Source organism: Miniopterus schreibersii (assembly GCF_964146895.1).
Source record: "Miniopterus schreibersii genome assembly, chromosome: 2".
NCBI classification, from domain to species: Eukaryota; Metazoa; Chordata; class Mammalia; order Chiroptera; family Miniopteridae; genus Miniopterus; species Miniopterus schreibersii.
Window position 1 is genome coordinate 132,383,711 of NC_138102.1, and position 23,329 is coordinate 132,407,039.

At 36.0% G+C, this 23,329-nt stretch overlaps 1 protein-coding gene across 4 annotated transcripts in view; it reads right to left on the reverse strand.

Annotated features, from left to right (window-relative positions):
* Positions 1-23,329, reverse strand: part of XPOT (exportin for tRNA) — a gene marked incomplete at its 3' end in the record, with an annotated part of 36,497 nt that overhangs the window by 5,937 nt on the left and 7,231 nt on the right. For all 4 annotated transcript variants that reach the window (XM_081127241.1, XM_081127242.1, XM_081127240.1 and 1 more), the window contains exons 3-22: positions 22,572-22,654; positions 19,353-19,409; positions 18,668-18,737; positions 17,484-17,702; positions 16,258-16,442; positions 15,992-16,160; positions 14,407-14,643; positions 12,841-12,879; positions 12,657-12,719; positions 11,566-11,690; positions 11,053-11,197; positions 10,788-10,907; positions 10,327-10,421; positions 9,469-9,538; positions 7,475-7,713; positions 6,423-6,708; positions 5,076-5,265; positions 4,395-4,511; positions 4,103-4,218; positions 3,402-3,449 (exon numbers count right to left, since the gene is read on the reverse strand). In XM_081127241.1, coding sequence (XP_080983367.1) covers positions 3,402-3,449; positions 4,103-4,218; positions 4,395-4,511; positions 5,076-5,265; positions 6,423-6,708; positions 7,475-7,713; positions 9,469-9,538; positions 10,327-10,421; positions 10,788-10,907; positions 11,053-11,197; positions 11,566-11,690; positions 12,657-12,719; positions 12,841-12,879; positions 14,407-14,643; positions 15,992-16,160; positions 16,258-16,442; positions 17,484-17,702; positions 18,668-18,737; positions 19,353-19,409; positions 22,572-22,654 — 2,673 coding nt within the window. The remainder of the gene's footprint in view (positions 1-3,401; positions 3,450-4,102; positions 4,219-4,394; positions 4,512-5,075; positions 5,266-6,422; positions 6,709-7,474; positions 7,714-9,468; positions 9,539-10,326; positions 10,422-10,787; positions 10,908-11,052; positions 11,198-11,565; positions 11,691-12,656; positions 12,720-12,840; positions 12,880-14,406; positions 14,644-15,991; positions 16,161-16,257; positions 16,443-17,483; positions 17,703-18,667; positions 18,738-19,352; positions 19,410-22,571; positions 22,655-23,329) is intronic.

The following is a 23,329-nucleotide window of genomic DNA, read 5'->3' on the forward strand; positions in this document are numbered from 1 at the left end:
AAAACAAAACAAAAAGCCAACAGATTGGGGGGAAAAAAGAAACAGACTCTGAAACTAGATTGCTTTGTTTTGAAGTCTGGCTCTGGCAAATTTCTGGTAACTTGGACAAGTTACTTAACTTCTCTGAGCCTCAGTTTCCCCATCTAAAAAATGGAGTTCTTGTGAGGACTGGATGAGTTTAGAAATGTAAAGCTTTAACATAGCACTTAGGCCCGGCCAGGCATGGCTCAGCAGTTGAGCACTGACCTAGGATCTAGGCGATCGGGGTTCAATTCCCAATCAGGGCACATACCCAGGTTGAGGGCTGGATCCCCAGTCAGGGCTGTGCAGGAGGCAGCCAATCAATGACTCTCTCATCATGGATGTTTCTATCTCCCTCTCTCCCTCTCCTTTCCTCTCTCTGAAATCAATAAAGATATATTTAAAAATAAAAGTGAAACAAAAAAAAACATAGCATTTAGTATTTACTATATGTTAACATTGCTTAGTGTTGTGTAGTGCTAAAGATTAAACCAATATTCTTCTAAATGCAGGAGGTCTTAATGCCAGAGCCTTCCATGCACTGACGGGAGACAGCAAAGAGAGGTGCTCCTGTTTAGTCCACCACTGGGTGGACTATAGGGTGTCTGTAGGTGCATGAGGCCTTTGGGCAGTACCACAGTAATGACCATCTTTAGAAACTAAAATATAAGCAAGAAAGAACAAAGTGATATGCTAAGAGGTAATAGCAATAAAAGCACAACTTCCTTTTGCTGCTCACAAACTAGGGAAAAGGAATTTAGTAACCAGATGAGGAAACCAAGACCCAGAAAGATAGGATTATTTGCCCAGTCTGCTGCTGATTAAATCTGTACTAAAAAGCAGGCCACTTGACTTCCAAAACCATTACTCTCCATTGCCACCTTCTAGAACTTCTAGATGCTAAAAACTGTAACAGTAGTTTTCTAGGGCATTTTTTGGGTTAAATGTGGTGAAGGAAAGAGAGAAAATATCCACAAACTAACCCCTAACATCCCCACCCCTTCTCAGCAACTACAAAGAAACTTAGGATACAATTTGAAAATAGTTTTCCTATAGCATTGTATTTCTGAAGAGTGGTCTGAAGCAAATGTAGTAAATCTAATACTTAAACAAAAAAGGCTAATTTCACTTTTAAACTCAAATCTGACTTAAAAGTTTTAATATATTTATGACTCCAACCTGGTCAAACTGAAAGTAACAGTTATCAAAATGAATCAATCCATCTCTCCTCAATACACTTCTCCCTGCCTTAACACCTGATTTCCTGTTTAATACTGCTCCTGAATCAAAAGATTTCTTCACGTTTCTTCTTTTACCTTGAATCCTGGGCCCACAAACCCAATGGATCTAGGTCACAATATAACTACCCTTCAAAAGAAGCCTGGTCCTGATTGAGAGGAGGTAACGTTTCACTGTGAAAGTTTCTCCGATCCCTTCAACTTCTCCTCACCTCTCTTTAGTCTACTATCCCTAAACTGCTCACACACTGCTCATCTCATATAATCCCACGGTTAGTACTTTAAAATGGAATATACTTGTTTTATTTTTTAAATCGGGAAAAGTAAACTTGTACCTCAAGAGGAAGTCAGTCAAGTTAATGAATGAAAAAAAACAGAATGAAGCAAAACATTTTCAAAATATTCCATCTGATTCAACTCTGTATGTCTAAATGAGAGCTTCTAGGACAAGGAAGTACTTCTGAACCTGACATCCCACTCTCGCTGTCTTTTTGTCATTACTCACCCTCCTCGACTCTCTAGCATCCAATAATGTTAACCCACCTGCTCTCCTGTGGCTCTCTTCCCCAAGCTTTCATAACTTTGACTCTACTGCTAGTTTTCCCTTATCTCCTGCTTTAGCCAACGTTCTTCTATCCTGGTCTTAGAAAGTCTCACTTCACCTTGACTACTACACACTTGGTACTCCTAAATCCGTATTTAGTCCTAACTGGTTCAGACCCATATTCCAAACTGCTCTCTCAACATTTTCCCCCCACCTAGCTATCCTAAATTATAACCCTACTGCCTACTGACTTCCCAATGTTTTACAAAGAATACACCTAGTCCCATTTCAGTTTTTAGCTATTACTCTGCCTCCATACTTTAGCTAAACACGCTAACACTATTTTCTACCAAATCTACCATGCAATGTCTGATCTGTCTCCATACACTGCTTAACTTTGCGCAGAATGCCAGCTCCTCCTCTTGTCAGTTCAATGAATCTGTATTTAAGGTATATCCGGGGGGGAAAAAAAAAATCACCTCTAATGGCTTTCCTAGATTGCTCTCATAGGCAAAACTGCTTCTTCATCTTTAGTCCCACAATATTACATTTAATACAGATCTATAATATATCTCTATTTAAAGCACTTACTTAATCCATCCCACTAAGCTATTTATGCACAGGTCTCCCCTGATTCTAACTAAGCTCTACAAATAAGGGAGAACATATTTTTAAAAAATATTTATCAATTTTTTTTTTAGATATATAGATAGAAACATAAATGATGAGAGTCATTGATCAGCTGCCTCCTGCACACCCCCCCACAGGGGGATCAAGCCTGCAACCCAGGCATGTGCCCTAACTGGGAATCGAACCGGCAACCTTCTGGTGCATGGGATGACGCCCAACCAACTGAGCCACACCAGCCAAGGCAGGGAGAACTTCTAATTCATCTTTATATAGCTCCCCTGTTGCCCTCACAGCCTTAAAACTCACAGTCCTCACCCTAGCACACAGCAGGCATAGAGAAAATACCACTGAGTTGAAATTCCTTCAAATCCCTATCAGAATAAAAAACTCAGTATCAAATGAGGAATGGACTAAATGGAGACTGATAAGTGAGAGCTCATGGTTTTCTGGGGTGAGGAGAGCTGACTGAAGCTATGTGGGAATGCCAGTGCTGTATTGGCATCCTGGCTATGAGAGAAGTTGGAGACAGGAATTTTTGTTTTAAAAAAAAGCAACTGAGTTTTAAATGTTGGCAATCAATTCAACTTATTTAAAAATACTGCATAACAAACAACACACCAGCTAGATTCGTCCCCAAATGGAAAGTGCTCTAATCATCTGTAATCCTAAGAAGTTGGGAGAAATCTAGCTGTGAAGAGCCCAGTAGATCATGAAATCTGGAACTTGATATTCTGATTAAGATTCTTCACATTCTTTATCAAATGAAAACATAACTTTTTAACCTTCTTGTTAGATAAACATGAAGGGCAATAATGGACACTATATGCCCTCAACTCCCAAACAGGCAGAACTGAAGTTAATTAACTTTCATAAAAGACACAGCTCTCAAAAACAAGCCAAACACAATGAAAACTACAACAAATATACACATAAGAGGAAAATGAATGAGCATGGGGTCCAAAGCTTACCCGCTTGAGATGAATTGTTTTCAGTGTCACTGCACACTCAGATAAAGCCTGTGCAAAACAAGTTTAAGAATTTAATATAGTAAACTCTCAGCTACTGATCCAACTTCTCTTTTTACTTCCCTGAACACTGCTCACTGCCCTTCAAAGAAAGGACAGAGGCAGGAAAAGGTGGAATAAGTAGGTTGGATAGAAACTGTAAAAACACAAAAATGCTGTCTTAATGCAGTGAGTTATAATTATGAAATCTAGCTTTTATTTGGTTGTGGGGAAGTGAGTAACATTAAGCATTCTGAAGATGAGATGTGGGGAAACCATCATACAAGGAAGAGAAAGTTACTCTTAATAGTTAGAAAAAAACATTAAGCACAAGTTTTAGAATGAAAGTAGTAGTGGGAAACTAATAACCAAACTTTAAAGACTATTGGTATCATGTACTCTTCCATGGTCCTAGAAAGAGTCTTAGTTGTTAAAGATGTAGGAACTGGATTTATATAATCAACTTTAGCATAGAGATTTAGTGAGAATCCACAAAAGGTTCAGAAGGTATCATCAACCTCTTAAAAACGAATCCTAATTTGAAATTATTAAATTTTTAAAAAAAGCAACGAAACCCAATAGAATCAATCTGGCATTAAAGAAGAAATTGGGAGTTAGGACACATGAGATCTACACAAGGTAAACAAAGACTCCTAGGTGCTTACCAATACTGTTTGTGCATCTGCCAGGTCAAAGGTTTGTTTCAAAGGTGCTAGGAAACATGCAGGAACAATGTGCTTATAAACAAAATCAGCAAATCCCACTGGTCCATCTTTACCACCTGTCAAGAGAATTCAAATTTTCATCTTGTGTAAAAAGAAAGTCAATTATAATTTATCACTGGGGGAAATCAACTCCCAGCTCCTGCCTACTGTGAGGGCTAGGTGTTCCATTTCATCTGAGAATCTTAGGAAACAGGTTAGGGAATAAAGTTTAAAAAAAAAAAAATCATCTTACCCCAGAGTTCTACCAACTTGGAGAGGATAATAAAGCATGTTTTCTGTGCGATTGGATCTGGATATTCAACTGCTCCTTGAATCACAGTAATTAGAATTCGTTCTACATTTTCTGCACCTGAAAAGAAAAAAACTTGAGTTTAATTTCTAAAAGAACCAGAAAGGCAACCTGAAGCTCTCATTCCATATATAGTAGCAAGACAAAAATTTACAGAGTTGATAAGATCCCTAAATTTTTATTAATTGCGCTCCTTAACTTTAAGCATAAAATGCTAGGAAAAACATTACTATTCCCTTGTTATCTTACCCTCTGGATTTCCTATATTGCAAAATTCTCTGTATTGATCTATACAGTCCCATTTATTTTTAATTTGAAAATGGCAAAATGATCAGAAAGACTCAAATGTCATGTCAATTTTAGCAGCAACCACCATGCTATTTATACTACCAAAGAACCAATTAAAGAACACTGCCTTAGGAAGAAAGGAACTGAATACCAATTAATTTTAAGATCCTCTACTTGAAAGTAATTCCCTCCTTGAAATAATGAGCTGTCATCCTAGAGGCCAACATACAACACTCCAGAAGTTTAGTGTTTACTTCAACTAGCTCTTATTCACATAGATGTATTAACTGTGACAAGGACTTCAGCAGACAATTTAGGCATCACAAGCATCCCCACCTTGATTTGCTATGACTTCGCTCATTCCACTGCCTGTGACTGTTTGCAGGAAAGCAAAGTAACTTCTCCGCAACATTTGCTTCTCTAAAGCAGCAGACTGGTCATTTTCTTCTGCTGGTCGAAGCAACACTTCAAAAATTGCATGAAGCAGAGGCATGAACATTTGTTGTAAAAATGGAGATACCTGTATCTGAAGATAAGAAATATTATTACTACTTCTGAAATGAGTAAGAAAATTATTATGATGAAGCTTGGTAATAATCCTGTATCACATATTGAAAGTTGCTAAGAGTAAATCTTAAAAGTTCTCACCACAAGAAAAAAAATTCTGTAACAATGTAACTAGCCTTATTGTGGTGACCATTTTGCTGTATACAAATACTGATTCATTATGTTGTATAACTAAAACTAACATAATGTCAATTATACCTCAATTAAAAAAATAAATGTAACTTAGAAAAAACATGTTTTATATCTTTCTTCAGTTTCTATTTAGAATAAATATTTACATAATTTACTTAGCAAATGTCAAGAAGGTTAAAACAAAATCTGCATAGCATATACATTATTGAAAGCATCAAGATCATTAAATTCAACCAATTTCCTACAGTTCAAGATTCAGGTTAAAATAGTAGGGGGCCAGAAATATTTTATAATCAAATATTGCCATGGAATATTTTTAATTTTAATTTCAAGAAATTAATTCTATTGCTAAATTATAAACAAGTTTATATGATTGGGCTGTCTGCCTTTACATGCCTTTGGGTAATCTTTAACTTTCCTATACCTCAGTTTCTTCATCTATAAAATACAATACCTATCTCCTAGGGTTGTTACAAGGATCAAATGAATTAATGTACAGGAAAATGCTTAGAACATATTTTGAACATAAAAAGCACTGTGTGTTAGCCATTCTACTAATTAGCCAGCTTACACTTGACTTAAATCTCCTTGTACATAAAAACTAACCTGGGTACAACTGAGTTACTTTTAACCTCCTGTGTGGACACACAAATTACGAAGCTTTTTATTTACCTCTAGACATTTGGTACTCAAAATGCTGTTTTTATTTGCTTTTCTAAAACAGCAGACAAATAGTTTCCTTCTGCTTCACAGAGCATATAATGTATGTTTTTATTAAAACATCTATTAACATGTCCTATGTGTCAGGGAGTGTGCCAGAAACTAGGAATGATAAAAATATATAACCCATGCCCTCAAGTAACTAATATTTCAAAAAAATAAACCAAGGGGACAAATACCAAAATACATCTAAAGATAAATACATCTAATCTTTAAGTCAGGGGAAGATCTTTAAGTCAGGAGATGCTCTGAGGTTTGTGGTACCTTAAATTTGGCTGTAATCTGGTTGATAAGAGGAATGAACTCCTGAAGGTCTTTTGCTTCACAATCTTTAAGCATGTGCTCCGAGGCAGATGGGATGAACGGAAGAACTTCTTCCTCTAGGCAAATTATCATGCGATGAAGGAAAGTGCGAACTCCACTTCTGAGAATATCCTTTTGTAACGGACAACTGAGGGCTGGCAAGAATGTCTGTAAACAGTCCAGATAAACTTCGGAACAGCCACATTGTTTCACAGTCTGCTTGTTGCTGAAAGCTTTGCTGGTTCGACTACATAAGCAAAATCAGGCAACTATTTTTAACTTTATTCTTTAAAAGTTTTGTGGAGTAATCAAAAACAATGCACAACAAATGACAACTGATAACGACAAAAGAATGAGATGTAGTTACTATAATCCCTCTAATCTGAACCCACCTAAATGCTTTATTTATCAAAATCCTACTGATAAAGTATGCAGAAAGGAGGGGGGAAAATCCACTATGACCAGGCTATCCTACTAGACAATCTGCAAACTACCCATATGAATTTAGAAAGTCTTTAGAATCAAGTTATTTGTACAACTCTCTAATATTAGCTTTTGCACTGAAATATTCTATAGAGCAATTTCTTTATACAGCTTCTAATTAGCAATCACTACAACTTTCATGCTATTACTGTTTGCCAATAAAAAACATGGGTAGAGAGAAAGAAATAACAGCTTGGGTGGTCTTCAGGACACAATAAAAAGAAGCCTCAGGACCTTCTCTTTAAGGTACCAAGACCAAACACCAAGATGTCACAATATGTCATTGGTATATAAACACTTTAGCTAATTCCCTTAAATACACAATCAATTTACACCAAAGAAGAGTTAAGGGCTCAGTTGTCAGGGCAGAAATGCAGAATGTTATGTGATCTATTCACTTCTTCAGCTAAATATTCTAATTCACTAGATTTAGAAAAGAAAGCTTTAGACAATTCTAAAAGATCCAGACAAATAAATGGTTCTGTCCGTGTAGAGTCACTCACTTAATAATTTTAACTGAAATCACTCACCTGGCAAATCCAACAGCATGATTGAGACAGTCTGCTAGAGATGCCTGCCTTTCTTCATCTTGTGCCAGCATCAATTTTTCTAACAGAATTTTAAACTTTTCCATTAGTGGAGTCAACAGATTCCTCATTAATGCTTGCTTCCGTTCTGCTGGGTATTCACTATTAACAATCAGCACCCCAGCTGTCTCATAAATAAATAGTTGATCATCGCTGCTCAACAAAGACTGGTAACCATTCTCCTAAAATAAAATTTAGTCGCACTGAAGCTTTTTCTTGTTCAGGTCCTCTCATTTAAGCAAAGTAAGTGCAAAAGCAAGAGGAGATGTAATCTATCACATCAACTTATTGTTTTCTCCCAGGACCATCTAACAGAAAGAAAACTGAATTAGAGGTCAAAAGATCATGGGTCTAAGACCCTTGTCAAGACTTTGTAAATGGTCGTAAGAGTTTTCTCTTGTAAAACTCTTATTTGTAAGATTGTTAGGAGGCTAAAAATGAGGTATACAAAGGTACTTTGAATATTAGTACATAAGCCACACAAGTTAACATTTTAAAGAGTGTTTAAGAGTTGAGTAACAACAAAAACCACACAATAAATATACACCCATTCACAACAGTTGTTACTTTTAAATGTTGGGAAATAGTACTGCAAATAAAAAGCTAGATCTCATTCCGGCACAAGCAAACATCTCATATATAGATTATTAATGAGCTTTGTTATTTTTTACATTATGCAGTCAGGAAGGCCAAGAGTGTGGGGAAATATCAGAGGCCCCTCTAGGTCCAACACTCAAGCTCTCTATTAAGAAATATATAAAATCTTGTCTTAAAACAGGTAAATTATGTCATGGTTTTATTATAAAAGAATTCCTCATCTCTTAAAAAAAGAAATGTCCCAATTTACAAATAACCACAGCATTTATTAAGTACAATTAGGACTAATCACTGCTCTAGGAGTTGAGAACACAAAGATAAAGTAGCTATAGACATATACGGTGCTCAAAAAATGGGTCACTGTGAAGTGCCAAGGAAAACTGGCAATAACTGGGTGACATACTTTAATATATCAGCTTTTGCAGTATGTAGGCAAAAATAATTTAACCATATAATTCACTAGTCACCTTTCATACAGTGAAATTACATAACCTGTGTACCTTAAATACTGATATTTACTTAAAAGAACAAAAGTAGTATTTTTTGTTCAACCATTTTTAAGTGGCAGCTCTAGTAATAATTTTTATCAAAGTGAAAAAAAATTGAGTCATTGTCAGTATTTGCTCTAAACAAAAACATGTGTCAGTGCCTGGTTGACGTGGCTCAGTGACTGAGCACCGACCTATGATCAAGGAGATCGCAGTTCAATTCCCAGTCAGGGCACAAGCCCAGGTTGCGGGCTCGATCTCTAGCACGGGGTGTGTAGGAGGCAGCTGATCAATGACTCTCTCATCATTGATGTTTCTCTCTCTCCCTTCCTCTCTCTGAAATCAATAAAGACCCCCCCCACACACACACACAAGTATCATCAGTCAAGATGTGCTTACAAAGTACTCCAACTTAAATCTTTCTAGTGAAATGGACACCAAAATATTTAGGAAAACCAGCATTAAAAATTTTTTATCCTAAGCCTGAAAAGTTAAACACAGAGAAGCTTCAGTCTAATAGCAGCAGTCACTGAGAATGCCTAATAAGATCACAGTATTAAATAACTTGGAAACTGAATTTTTCCTTCTCCATAAAACACTTCACCAACAATTAACAGTACAGAGAAAGCAGACTGCTTCTCACATTGCCAAATTTATCAATCAACTCTTGATTCCTTTCTATTTCGATTACTATGTTTTATTTACTATATCTCAATAGTTTTGGTAAACAGAACTAACTTAGCCTTGCATACACCACCTCCATTAAAAAAAAAAAAAATGCCCACAAAAGCATTAGTGCTAAAGGCCTCAAAATTTGGGGGAAATTTGTAACTTGGAAGAACAGATACTTACAGGTGGAGAAAGTTCTAATAGATCTTGTATTCTATTCAGAATATCCTCGATGAAAGGATTCATTTGTTTACTAAATAAAGGCAAAAAGGAAAATCAAGTAACATAAATAATAGTGCTTGAAAAGTTGCTAAAAATACCAAATCCCCCTTGAAGGTAGAATTAAAAAAAAAGTTCAGTTCTAGACTAGTCACATGTGATTAAGACTAGCAATGATTTTTAAAAATTACAACCTTAGAAGCCTAAGAATGAGTAGTTTTCATACCAAAAACTGCTACCAGTAAAGAATACAAAATAGATTAGGTTAAAAATGTATTCCCAGCCCAGCTGGGCGTGGCTCCGCAGTTGAGCATCGACCTAGGATCCAGGAGATCGAAGTTCGATTCTCAGTCAGGGCACATGCCTGGGTTGTGGGCTCAATCCCCAGTTGGGGGTGTGCAGGAGGCAGTTGATCAATGACTCTCTCATCATTGATGTTTCAACTGTCTCTCTCCCTCTCTGAAATCAGTAAGGATATATTTAAAAAAAAAAAAAAGTATTTCCAAGGAATGTATTCTTTAGAATTTCAAAGAAGCCACCTACTACTGATCCATAGCAAGAAAACTGTTGGTTAAATAATTACATGATGTTATTAGTGATTAATGTTACATAAAGAAGTATGCAAACAAATCACTTTTTAATGAATAAAGTAAAAATGAGAAGGAAAAGGATTCATGATACAAAAAAGGAATACTTAAAAAAGTGTCTTGGAACAGAAAGAACCAAATCTACCATAGGCTCTTAAAAATAATTTATATGTCCGATTTAATAATACTAAATATAAGAATAAATAAAACATCACAGCTGAAATTTTGTACTTACTTGAGAGATTTGACAAATCTAGAAAACAGGTAGGCGGTTCTGCTCCGCACTTTTGCACTGGAATGCCGCAGACCCCGGTGATCTAAGAAAGCCATCTAAAGAAACAGACACTTTTACTATTTCTGCACTTACTTAACACTCTTGTTGCTACTGTTGTGAAACATTTTTATTCACATGAAATTTTACTTCCTAGCTTCTAGAAGGCAGGAGCCAGATATATGTAACAAGTAATCCTACACAACGCACAAATAGGCCCCTTGAAGAGTTGTTTTAGGTGGCTGATTAGAAACAAGTTTGTTTTTTTTAATGGAGGAGGCGTTAGTTTCCGTGTGTTCAAGAGTTCTTGAGAACCTCTGGCTCTGGAAAAAGTTATAAAAGATAGAAAAATAGAATACTATCTGCTCATTAGCTGAAAAGCAGGGAAAAAAATAACACAAATCGAGAGTAAAATGCATACTTACTAGTACACATGGAATGTGTTGAGGTTCAACTGTGAAAAACTTTTCATATCTAACAACAGTTTCGAAGAACTCCAATGTCACAGATGTATGCTGATAGGAACTAACTCCTGATGTTACCAACTGGAAGAAAAAGTTAAGAAATCTACTCTTATTTATTGTAATAACAAAATGCCCCAGTATTAAGATACTAAGCTCTAACAAGAAACTCTCATTAGTTTATAGTGAAAACAGAAAATTATATTCAAATAAATTTCAGTATACTTACAGTTCGCATCATATCCTGCAGAGCACTAGCTTTTGAAACATCACCTGAGAAGTGAGCACCATGAGATACTGGAAGAGCTTCAGCCAACATATACAGCAATCTTATTGCTACTTCAACTTCCATAAACCGTGTAGTCTGCCAATTCCTACCAAAGTATGATATGTCACAGATCTGAACATACATTCTCTATACAATTAGTCATGCACAGGATAAAAAGACACCAACAAAAGCCTCTTTAATTATTAAGAAGTCATAGCAATTGTTAATTTTGCCAGGCAGTATAATTTAAATTGCAAAAGTGGAAATAACTGATATTATCCATTTTATTGTTTACATTCCAAAGAGCAGTGTTTCCCCTCAAGGATGAAGGAAAAGTGACAAGTGCACTGTTTCAGAGGTATAGATAAAATCTTAATGTCACATAGATTATTAGTACGTGAATCACTTATTGTAGATCATCACCAGGGAGAAAAGGAAAGAGGTGACCTGTTACAAAAACCGTAACAAACTTACTGCAGTGTAGAACTAAAAACTCTGCGAACAGAAGCCAGCAGTAACTCTGGTGAAACCTGAGCAAGCCTGTCCAACAACAACTTCAGCTGTTTCCTGTATTCTACAAACATGGCTTCATCTTCACCCTGCGATGGATTGTAAAATACTCATTTTAAAAATGTAAAAGACCTTGAAACTCATGTAAATGGTGAGCTGTCATGAGTTTTCTGTATTTATAAATGTAATGCTTTCATTTTTTTCATCAGTATTCATTTACATAGGAAAACTTGCTAGACTTAGTAGCCCTTCCCCTTCCTGCTCACAAAGAAGTATTTCTGAACATAGCCCTAGATCTTGAAAGCCTAGAGCCAGAAACAGTACAAGGAGGAGGTTAAGGGTCTAGAGCCACAGTGCGTTCACAGCGGGTTTTGTGAGAACTTCAGCACCTTATACTCCTTGTATCTCTCTGTCCATTGTAAAGCCTGTAATAATATTGTATGATTGAAGCTATTATATGTAATGAGCCTGACACTTGTTCAGTGCACAGTGTGGTGGTTCTCATCACCACTGTCCTTTTATAGTCCAAAGTTTCTGAATGCCCAAAGAAAGGCACAGGACACCAGCACACAGCTAAACAGTATATGCCATGATTGAGTTACTAGAAAGCACTTGATGACCCTGGTGTTTGATGGGAAGCTGACTCTCTGGCAACCAAGACTTCTAACCAGAACAAGTCCAGGCTGTTAAATACCTCATTCCCACTTTCCCATCTACATTCCCAGTCTGAGATCCACTGCCTGGGTCTCAACTTATCATCTTGTTATATATAAATAAATAAAAATCACCAAAAATATTGTCAATATTTTACAAAGATCAATGCTACAGAATGTTTTTAAAAAGATTGTTTTAAAAAGGCTATCAAATACCAAATATGAAGGATTATGAGGCTTCCATTAATTTTACCTACAGTTGTAAGGTCAATATAAACCAGACTAATTTTTTAAATATTTCTTGTTTTAAAGGACTCTAAAATAATCAAAACTTGACATATTAATTTGATGAAAGTAAACAGTGAAATTAAAACTGGTTTCTCCTCAATGCAAAATTCTTACCTCATTTTCAAAGTTATATTCCTCATCATAAGTTAATTTTTTCATAACGGCCAACATGATTGCCTATAATTAAGAATAAAATACCTTTTGTCAGTCTCCCTTAATTTCATAAAATTAGACATTAAGCTATATTTCAAGGCAGATACTATTACCAGTTTAAAAGAAGCAGAAAGAAGTCAATTACCTCTACATTAGCTTTTTGCTGATCCGAGAGCACTGAAAGCTGTTAAAAAGTAAGCAATAATTTATTAGGTTTCCTAAAGTTATACTTGTCAGAATATTTTTCTAATCAATTAACATCTTTTTTTTTTTTTTTTTAATTTAAATATATCTTTACTGACTTCAGAGAGAGGAAGGGAGAGGGAGAGAGAGAGTTGAAAGATCAACGATGAGAGAGCCCTGACTGGGAATCGAATCACGATCTCCTGGATCCCAGGTTGAAGCTCAACTGCTGAGCCACGGCCAGCCGGGCTCAATTAACATCTTTAAAAACATGCACAAAACATTTCTGGAGGGTAGTTTGGCAGCCCCTTTCTATACAGCGTGGGGCAAAAGTAGGTTTACAGTTGTTTGTATAAAAAAGTAATACAATAATTAATACAAGAATAAACTGTGTTCTACATACTCAAAACTGTAAACCTACTTTTGTCCCACCCTGTATTTTAAAGGTATCTAACCTAAGATCTAGCAATTCCACCTCCAGTAAATAGCTTGATATGTGGGCAAAGACATGTAAATGAACTGGATTTTTAAAGATACTTATAATGTATTCATTCAACAAAGACGAAGGTTATAGGACAGTAGTATGCTCTCACCTTGTTTTTAACAAGAAAAAATAGCCTAGGAATCCATTATGAGATACACAGCGGGATTACCAACAGTGATTTGAACTTTCTTCATACCTTTCCATATTGCCAAAAATTTTTTTCTTTTTTTAAATGTATCTTTATTGATTTCAGAGAGGCAGAGATATAGAAACATCAATGATGAGAGAGTTGTCATTGATCGGCTGCCTCCTGCATGCCCCCAACGGGGGATCGAGCCCACCGCCCACCAGGCATGTGTCCTGACCTGGAATAGAACTGTGATCTCCTGGATCCTAGGTCAATGCTTAACTGCTGAGCCACACCCGGCTAGGCCAAAAATTTCTTCAAGTATGCATGCAGACATGTGTTATGTTTATAACAAACAGAAGCTAAACTCAGTTTGGAAAAAAATTACTTTAAGCTTGACTTGATTCAACTAATCCAATATAAATAAAATAGGAATGGTTTTTTCATCTAATGTTATAATGAGAAGTTACTAATTCTTAAAAAGGCTACATGCTATAAATATGGAGACTAATACCTTCTACAGTTTAAGTTCTTATTGAAAGCAACTCTCTGGGGGAAATTTTTAATTGTAAAAAATTGTTTATAAAAATGATTTATATGTAACTAAAACAGTAAACAATGTTTAACAAAATACCCACTATATTTAGAAATAAACACTATTCAAAAATTAAAAAAAGGTACCCAAACCTATAATTAATTCTGAAGCTTCTTGTTAGTCTTATGAATTTTAGAACCTGACAATTGTTTTCTGGCTAAAAAGTATTTAAAAAGAAAAGAAAAAGGAAATACATTAATATTCAACAGTAAATGTCATTTGGTGGTAGAATTAGGGCTATTTTCATTTTTCCTGTTATTTTCTAATTCTTTATGACTCTTCTATATTATCCACTGGATAAAAAGTTATAATAAGGACTCACCTGTTTCAAAATATGGAGATAATCATAACAAAATCCAATAATGTTAGATGAGATATCATCATCCTCATGAATTAGTAGCTGCAACATCAGCGCCACTTTTGTTTCAATAGCTTGCAGTGCCTCTTGAGCATTCTTGATGTCCCCATTCTTAATTAATTTAGTCCAGCTAACTATTAATGACTGTCCCATTCCATTTACCAGTTTAGAAAATCTGGCGAGAAAGTCAACATCTTCTTCCTAAAAGGAATCAAGGCAGTCCTTAATTTAAAAGCACACATCTAAGAGTAAGAGGAAAAACCCTACACTTCAGTATGAATCAAGTGCCAATTATAGGATTCAATTCTAAACCAACATTAGACAGCTGACAGTTGCACCATTCTGACTGGAAATGTTTAGAATTTGAATTCTCTACCATTATCACACTTAAAAGCAACTTTAAAAAAAAGTTTTACTGATTTTTGAGAGAGAGGAAGGGAGAGGGAGAGAAACATTGATGTGAGAGGAAAACATGGATCGGCTGCCTCCTACATGCACGCTGACTGGGAATTGAACTGGCAATCTTCTGGTGCATGGGACACCACTCAACCCACTGAACAACACTGGCCAGGGCTAGAGCAACTGTTTTTAATGATTACAGTCCTGGAGACATTGCTTACTTTATAAAAGCTTAAAAATAGTGATGTGTGGTTTTAGCACCTTCTCTCTAAACTACTGAATTTAGTAAATATGCTTTAATAAAGTTAATGCTGCCATATTACAGTGTATGTAACAACTTACATCAGTCCTTTCTGGTAGTATGTATTTAATTTGAGCCCTAAAAATGCTGCAAAGAGATCCTGTATTACAATTACCCGCCCTTAGGCTCTAACATATCAGTGTTAGAGCCAGAACTTGAACTTATCGACTTTTTTCATTATCCTTGTACTGTTCTCCTATGAAAAGTATTTTTAACTTCACTGTTTTAGGTCTTTTACCAGGGACTAAATAAGACAATTTATTAGCAGTGTAAGAAAACAATACTGTTCATCAACAAGGAAAACACTAGAGCCGTGTTACTAACGTATCAGCAATGCAAAGATTTCTTAGTAATTCTTTACCACTGTCACAGGTAAAATTAAAATAAAAACCTTCAAATTGTCTATCTAGATTACTAATTTACGAAACCCAAAGCTGTTGGGATTAAATTCTAAGAGCTCGAATGAGTAACGATTCAATGATGAAAATATAACACTTATAACTGAGTCTAATTTGGGTCAAAATGCACTATCATGTAAACAGTATAGTTCCTTGTTACAAGTATGGTTCGTGGACCAGTAGTATCAGTATCACCCAGAACTTTGTTAGAAATGAACAATCGAAGGTACTGTCCCAAATTTTCAAGTTTAAGAACTGGTATAATCCATTGTCTAAAACAAAAGCTACAGAAGCATTCTGGCTTTCTGGATGCAATGTTTCATTATTAAAATCTCAAGGGTAGTTTCTAACATAAAAAAAAATAAAGAGAGAAAAAGAAATTATATTTAAATTACTACCTATCTTAGTTTGTTCTAACAATTTAAAAAACTTTATACATAAATTTACTTACCTGGTCAATGATGAAAAACCCAGCAGACTGTAATACTTGACACAAAGATTCTACTAGTTTCATTTTATCGACAGGATCCATTCCTTTATTTACAATTTCAAATAAACAGTCACATGCTTCTTCCCGTAGCACTTCTATTGACATATGACCTAGCAGCATATTTATAAACCTGGCAATGGAATAAAATTGTTATAATGTTTTCAAATTGATGAGTTTCCCATACTGTATTCTGCAGGTTTACATTTTAAAAACAGACTTATACTTACCTATCATTGGCTATAAGGGATAAGTCTATCCAAGACACATAAGCCCCAACTACTTCAAGGCACTGACATGTCACTTCTGAATTAGTATACTGATAATTTTGTAGGATTTGGTACCATGATTCCACCAAGTTTGGAATGCACTGTTCCCTCATGGTATCCTTTATTAGAGTATTTCTACGAGCCTCCTAAAAACAAGACAAAACACCTTATACGCAATCAAAGCAGGTTACCTCACAAAATAATGTTTGACATCTGAATAGTTGCATACAGTAACTACCTCACCACTAAACTTCCAGACCTTCAACACATTTCCTATTTATCAGCTCTAAAATCATATCCGGTGATTCTTTCTACTTCCTCTTTCCGTTCTATTCCTCAGTGCCAGATTTGACCTCTTATTAATACAAACTATAAATAAGCATTACTTAGAAATCTCAAGCATGTGATGTTATTATTGCTCAATATAATACAAACATGATACTTGAACTAAAGAGAATGGCAATAACTTAAATGCATGATAATAACCTTTATCACATACAACGAACTTAAAATTATCATACACACTTGAATTAAGCTACTTCTATTGTGTTCTTCAAGAATAAGAATATTATATCGGGTAATGAAATGTAGAAAGACTAAGGTGAAGGGCCACATGACTGAAAATACAGAAGAACCCAGCATCGATTCATAAGCAATGCTTCTTCCTCAGTCAGTGATTATAAAGCAGTAGTAAGGACAGGCCACATTTCCCTACAAATTCATGGGAGAAAATAAATTTGTGTATTGTCATTGGAGAAAGTGCTCACCTAGTTAAAAAGTTCTGAAGTAATACTCTAATATCAACCTAAGCCTGGAGTGGAGGTGAGGGAGGAACGGGACACAAGTTAAGTTCCTTTGTAAAACAAAATTCAAAATGTTGAAGTAAATCTGTAATTATTCTTAAGAAAGTTTGTCTCAAAAATAAGACTTATGCTCCTTTTATTTTGTGACCATTATCTCCCATAAAATCTACATTAAAAACTAAAAATTAGGCCTTGGCTGGGTAGCGCAATTGGTTAGTGTTGTCCTAATACGGCAAAGTTGCGGGTTCTATCTCTAGTCAGGGCACATACAAGAAGCAACCAATAAATGCATAAATAAGTGGAACAACAAAAAATGTTTCTCTCTCTCTCTCTAAAATCAATTTAAAAAAAAAACTAACTAAAAATTAATGGGAAGTTACTTGCCTCTGATGTATGCACTACATCCCGATCCACCAACTCTGAATCAATAGCCATGAGGATTCGGAGGTACAGATCTACTCCCCTTGGATTTAGGTCCACTACTGAGAGAATGTCAAAAAAAAACTTGGGCCATTTAGTGAGATATTCTGTAACAAAAAGCAAGGCGAAGACTTGGGCTGCTTTATTTCGTATAAAGGTCTTCTCTGGTTGGGGATTCAGCATCTGACAATCAAAGAAACAGTCCAGTGAAATTAAATGTAAATTGAAAAGATTCAAACACATTGTTTCCCCATTTATCATTAACAGGCAAAAACACATCAAACTTCAACATGGTCTAGATTAGCTGTGCAACAAATATGCTTAAAAATTACCAAAGTGTTTAAGCAACTGAGCAGATGGGGAACAATCGAATGAACAAAGATGATAATGGTTACTTCTCATTCTCACACTTAATTTTTTTTCATTCTCACACTTTTAGAGACAAGTCTCATGTGCAAGTTTTACCAGTTCCTATTAATTTTTCTAAGAAAAAAATTCAATTGTTTTTCTTCTAGCTGCTTGCCCTTCATGGGAAAACAAAGATTCTAACTACATACGTACGTTAAGATTAGCTAAAATTAAAAAGAACATATTGTGAATAAACAACTCCTCTACTGACCAGTCTGAAACGGGGTCTTCGTGAAGAGGGTGTCCAGGAGGGCTCAACTTTTTTTTAATCATTTAAAAAAATTTTCAATTACAGTTGACATTACATTTTATTTAATTTATGCAATTTACAAAGTGATCACCACGATAAGTCTAGTACCCACCTGGCACCATGCATAGTTACTATTACAGTATTATCGACCATGTTCCCTATGCTGTACTTTACATCCCCGTAGGAGGGGGCTCGCCTTTAAGAGTGAACAGAAGAGCTGTTTTGGTCAAGTAGTAAAAACATTACATTTTAAAACCAAAGTTTCCACAATGTGTCACAGAAAGCATGATAGGTTCAGTTACTGATACAATTTAAAATCTTGCTAAGTTTTCATCTACCCCTATCTTCAAAACCAGCATTTTCTAAAAAAGCTACAGGATCTAATGGAGGACAAATGATCAACATTCTTGAGGTAAAGTTGCAAACTCCTGCAAAAATAAAAATTTAAATATCTGGTAATCTGAGATACTGAATGAAATTACAATTTTACCTGAGCTTGAAGCCAAGATATGAGCGTCTCCCTAATTAGTTGTTGCTGAACAGTAGTTAGTTCTGAATATCTGTTCAAAATAGAGAAGAAAAATAATAATGGCTATATTTGGTGTCTGCGGTTTTAAAAAATAAGAACCTCTTATATATTTGAGAAGGAAAATTTGTATAGCACTCAATTATCTAAAGTTCCCTAAAATAAACTGTTAATGCCTCTCCCTCATCACTGCTTTAAGGAAAAGACAGTGTGGGAGTGGCAGGTGGGGTATCAATATTAATATTAGTTTAATTTGTGGTTCAGTTCGTGTTGAAAAAATGGCAGCTACACAATTTCTCAAATGGAAATAAGTCCATGTCCTGCGATCTGTGGTTTACAAAATAAATCAACAGACAAATTAAGGGTCCTCTGAGCCATGATTCACTGTTTTTGCTTAATTAAGGCAGGGGTTCTGAATACAAGGGCCCATGCTGCCACCCAACTCTAACAGAGTTGTCATGTAGAAAAACAGGCTGGGTGCTGCTATATCTCATGATATTTTTAAGTCAAATTACATCTATAAACTGGATGTGACATATACTGTTAATTTACAACCTGCATTATGGTTTCCCTAAAAAGGGAAAAACTAATTTTTAAAAATGGCCTCTCCCCACAAACTTCAGAGTCAAACAGTAAGAAAAAGACTTACTTATATTTAACTTGATGTTCTAATACTTGAAAGCAGAAAAACTTTACGTGATCATCACTGGGGGAAAAAAGAAAAATTAGATAAGCAGAATAGGAATTGGGGAAAACAAATCAAAGAGAAAATAGTAATGAATAAGACAGTTAAAAAGTTTCTCAAATTAGACTTTTGGCTTGCTTTCTACTTATTGATCTCATTTATTACATTCATATCTATTTGCTTATAAAGCTAAGAGAACTTTAATTATACAATATTCAGTATTTCCACTAAATCTGGCAAGCAGAACAACAAATTAAGATGCACCTTAAGTATAGTACTTTGCAAATAAAAGATGCCCCCCTAAATTCTAGATGCTAGGATTCCTGGAACAACTCCTAAAGGCTAGGTGTTAAAATGACAAATGGTAGAACTGCCAGAGACTGAGTTAAATCAGAGATGGTCATCAAAGTCATACTTAAAATTCAATCCTAGGACCAGCCTGCGTGGCTCAGTGGTTGAGCATCAACCTGTGATCCAGGAGATCACCGTTTGATTCCCAGTTGGGGCATGCCCAGGTTGTGGGCTCGATCCCCGGTGGCGGGCTTACAGGAGGGAGCCAATCAATGACTCTCTCTCATCACTGATGTTTCTATCTTTCTCTCTCCCTTTCTCTCTCTGAAATCAATAAAGATATATTTAAAAATAAAAAAATTCAACCCTAGGCAGTTCTTTTGCAGCCAAATCCAAAACAAGCTGAGTCATCTGGACTGGTAGTCTACCCTCAAAAGTCATACAGAAAACCAAACTACAAATATATTGCCCTTATTAAAAGGGGAGCAAAAATCAGTATCCATCAATTATCAACTTTCAACTGTCTGTCTAGGGGTGAGCTGGAGTGGCAGTGAGCCAGCTACAAACTCTGACAAAGTCCCTTTAGGGAAGAATAATCTATTTATCCAATATAGTTATTTTCAGCCACATTTAGTCATGGGACAAATTTTTCATATATAAAGCTAACTGGCCACTACAAGACTGGAGATATCTTCATTTAGACAGTATGAATTAGCCAAACAAAATACTTTCACCGGTAATAAAATAAAACTTAATCTTTTAAAAATCGTTACCCGAGGATATGTTTTCGTTGCTTTTTAGAGAGAGGAAGGGAGAGAGTGAGAGAGAAACAGCGATGTGAGAAATATCCATGGTTGCCTCCCGAGCACACCCCAACTGGGGACTGAACTTGCAGCCTTTTGGTATACAGGACGATGCTCCAAACTGAGCCACCCATCAGGGCTGAAACAATCTTTTAAGAGATTTAAAAAAATTTTTTTTTAATCCTCGCCTGAGGGTATTTTTTCCCCCCATTGCTTTTTAGAGATTGGGAGGGAGGCAATAGGGGGGAGAGGGGGACAGGGGGAGAGACAGAGACAGAGAGACAGAGAGAGAGGGAGAGAGAGAGAGGGAGGGAGAGAAACATTTGACGTGTGAGAGAGATATACCAACTAGTTGCCTCCCGCACGTACCTTATAGGGGCTGAAGATCGACCCAAAACCCAGGTATGTGCCCTTGACCAGGAATTGAACCCACAACCCTTCAGTGTGTGGGCCGGTAAGCCACAGGCGAGGGCAAGAGGTTTTCAGTTAAGTTTATTTAGGACCTCTTCTAAGAGATTATCATACTTATCATGGATGACATTAAAGCCTTAACTAATTGTCAAGAAAGATTTTCAACTCAAAAAATAAACTGTAAGAAGCCTTTAATTAAGAGCCAGTCCTTATTTATTCTGAGACATATAGATGTTCTCAAAAATAACTTTTTCACTAAATTGGAGTACCTGGTATACCCACAGCATGCGGAGAACTCCACTAGGAGCCATCACTAACCACCAGGAACTTCTACTCACAGGAGCAAGTTGTTTGCTTACAGCCAGTCAGTTGTGTTTCCCCAAGTCTCACTATGCCAGTTATACCTCTTCTATAATTAACTTAATTAACTATTATCTGAACTAATGAAATGATCATGGTGAGAGTTTTTATTTTCGTAAAACTCAAATTGAATGCTTTAGAAAGACCACAGGAAGTCACATTGCAGGGGGAAATCCTTGTACATATGTGATGTGGGCTAGATAACTACAAGACTTGGAGAGGAGGGGGCAAATAACTAAAAAGTTTAGGAACTTGCATTCATTGTTCCTCAATCCACTACAGAGACCCAAAGTGGCAACTATAGAGGATGGATTATGGGTCTGATCAACCTAAGAATGATAAAGTAGTGTATACAAAAAGAAAAGACCTCAGTGCAACATCAAGATTGGTGACTGAGTGCTCGCTTCAGCAGCACATACACTAAAATTGGAACAATACAGAGAAGATTAGCATGGCCCTGCACAAGGATGACACGCAAATTCATGAAGTGTTCCATATTATAAAAAAAAAAAGATTGGTAATTGAATGCTTATATACTTTAAAACAAAATGAAAAAATTAAGACATATAATTTATGATTACCTCCTTTACCAACTTTTTAAAAAACCAACTATCACTCACATCATAAGAAAATAAGGAAGTTTTTACTGTCCCATATTCTAGTCGGGATCTGCTGTCAGGTACACAGCATGAGACAAAGGATAGTTTTACTAAAAAGTCAATCTTGGAATGGGCAAATTATTAGTTTACTACTTTCCTCATATCTACACTGAATGATTTCCCAAAACACAAATCATGTTTTTATCAAAACATTCTCAAAATACAGGTAATTTTAAGTCCTGTTGCCTGGATGGTATGGCTCAGCGCTTGAGCGTTGGCCTATGAACCAGGAGGTCAGGGATCAATTCCTAGTCAGGGCACATGCCCGGGTTGCGGGCTTGATCCCCAGTAGGGGGCATGCAGGAGGCAGCAGATGGATGATTCTCTCTCATCACTGATGTTTTTATCCCTCTCTCCCTCTCCCAGAAATCAATAAAAACATATTAAAAAAAAAATTAAGCCCGGGTGGGCGTAGCACAGCGATTGAGCGTTGACGTGGGATCCAGGTGATTGGGGTTTGATTCCCGGTCAGGGTACATGCCTGGGTTGTGAGCTCAATCAATGACTCTCTTGTCATTGATGTTTCTATCTCTCTCTCTCCCTCTCCTTTCCTCTCTCTGAAATCAATAACGGTATATTTTAAAAAAAAAGAAAATTAAGTTCTGTCAAGTTCACAGAAATTTAAATTCTAAGAGTAATGCAAATTTTGTTTTAATTACCTGTATGTCCTCTGTGCTAGAGCTTCTGCACACACCTGCCACGCATCTGGGGAGATCTTTAATTGCTCAAAATAGGCCAGGGCCTGTAAGCAAAAAAGCAAAAATACATTTGGAATGTCAATTTCAATGCCCTGTCAACACGCAACAAACATTCTATGGGTCACAAACCAGTAACAAATCAGTGAACCTAAAGAAAAGTAGCCAAAATATTGAATTTGGGCTTCTGAATAAGTGACAGTTAGTGATCATTCTAGTAAAAAGGTTAAACAGAAAACAAATCCATCAGTTAGGCACTCAAACCTGTTTTTTTACAGCAAAGGAGACAATACAAAAATGCCCTTCCCACCTCACTGGATAATTAGGAGGCTCGTAAGAGAAAACATACAAGTGCTTGTTAAAGCAATTTAAAACGATATATAAAGGGTGTTTTTCCTAACAAATATTCTATTAAAGAGGTGATTATAAAAAACAAAACATGCTGTATGCCATTTGTTCTACAATTAAACAGAGGAGACTCAATTCAACTGTATCATGTAAGTTCCCTAAAATGTGAGATTAAAATCAGAGTAAAACTGAATGATATGAATTTTGAGAAAGTATCTGAATAACTGAAAGGGTCAAAGCTTTAGAAAACATGTTTTTCATCCCTCTATTCATGAATTCAGGGGCTTGTTCTAAGAGCAAATGTACTCTAGAATGAATATAGCATCAACAGTGTGCTCTCTACCACACTGTTGGGAAAATGGGGAGTGACTTCT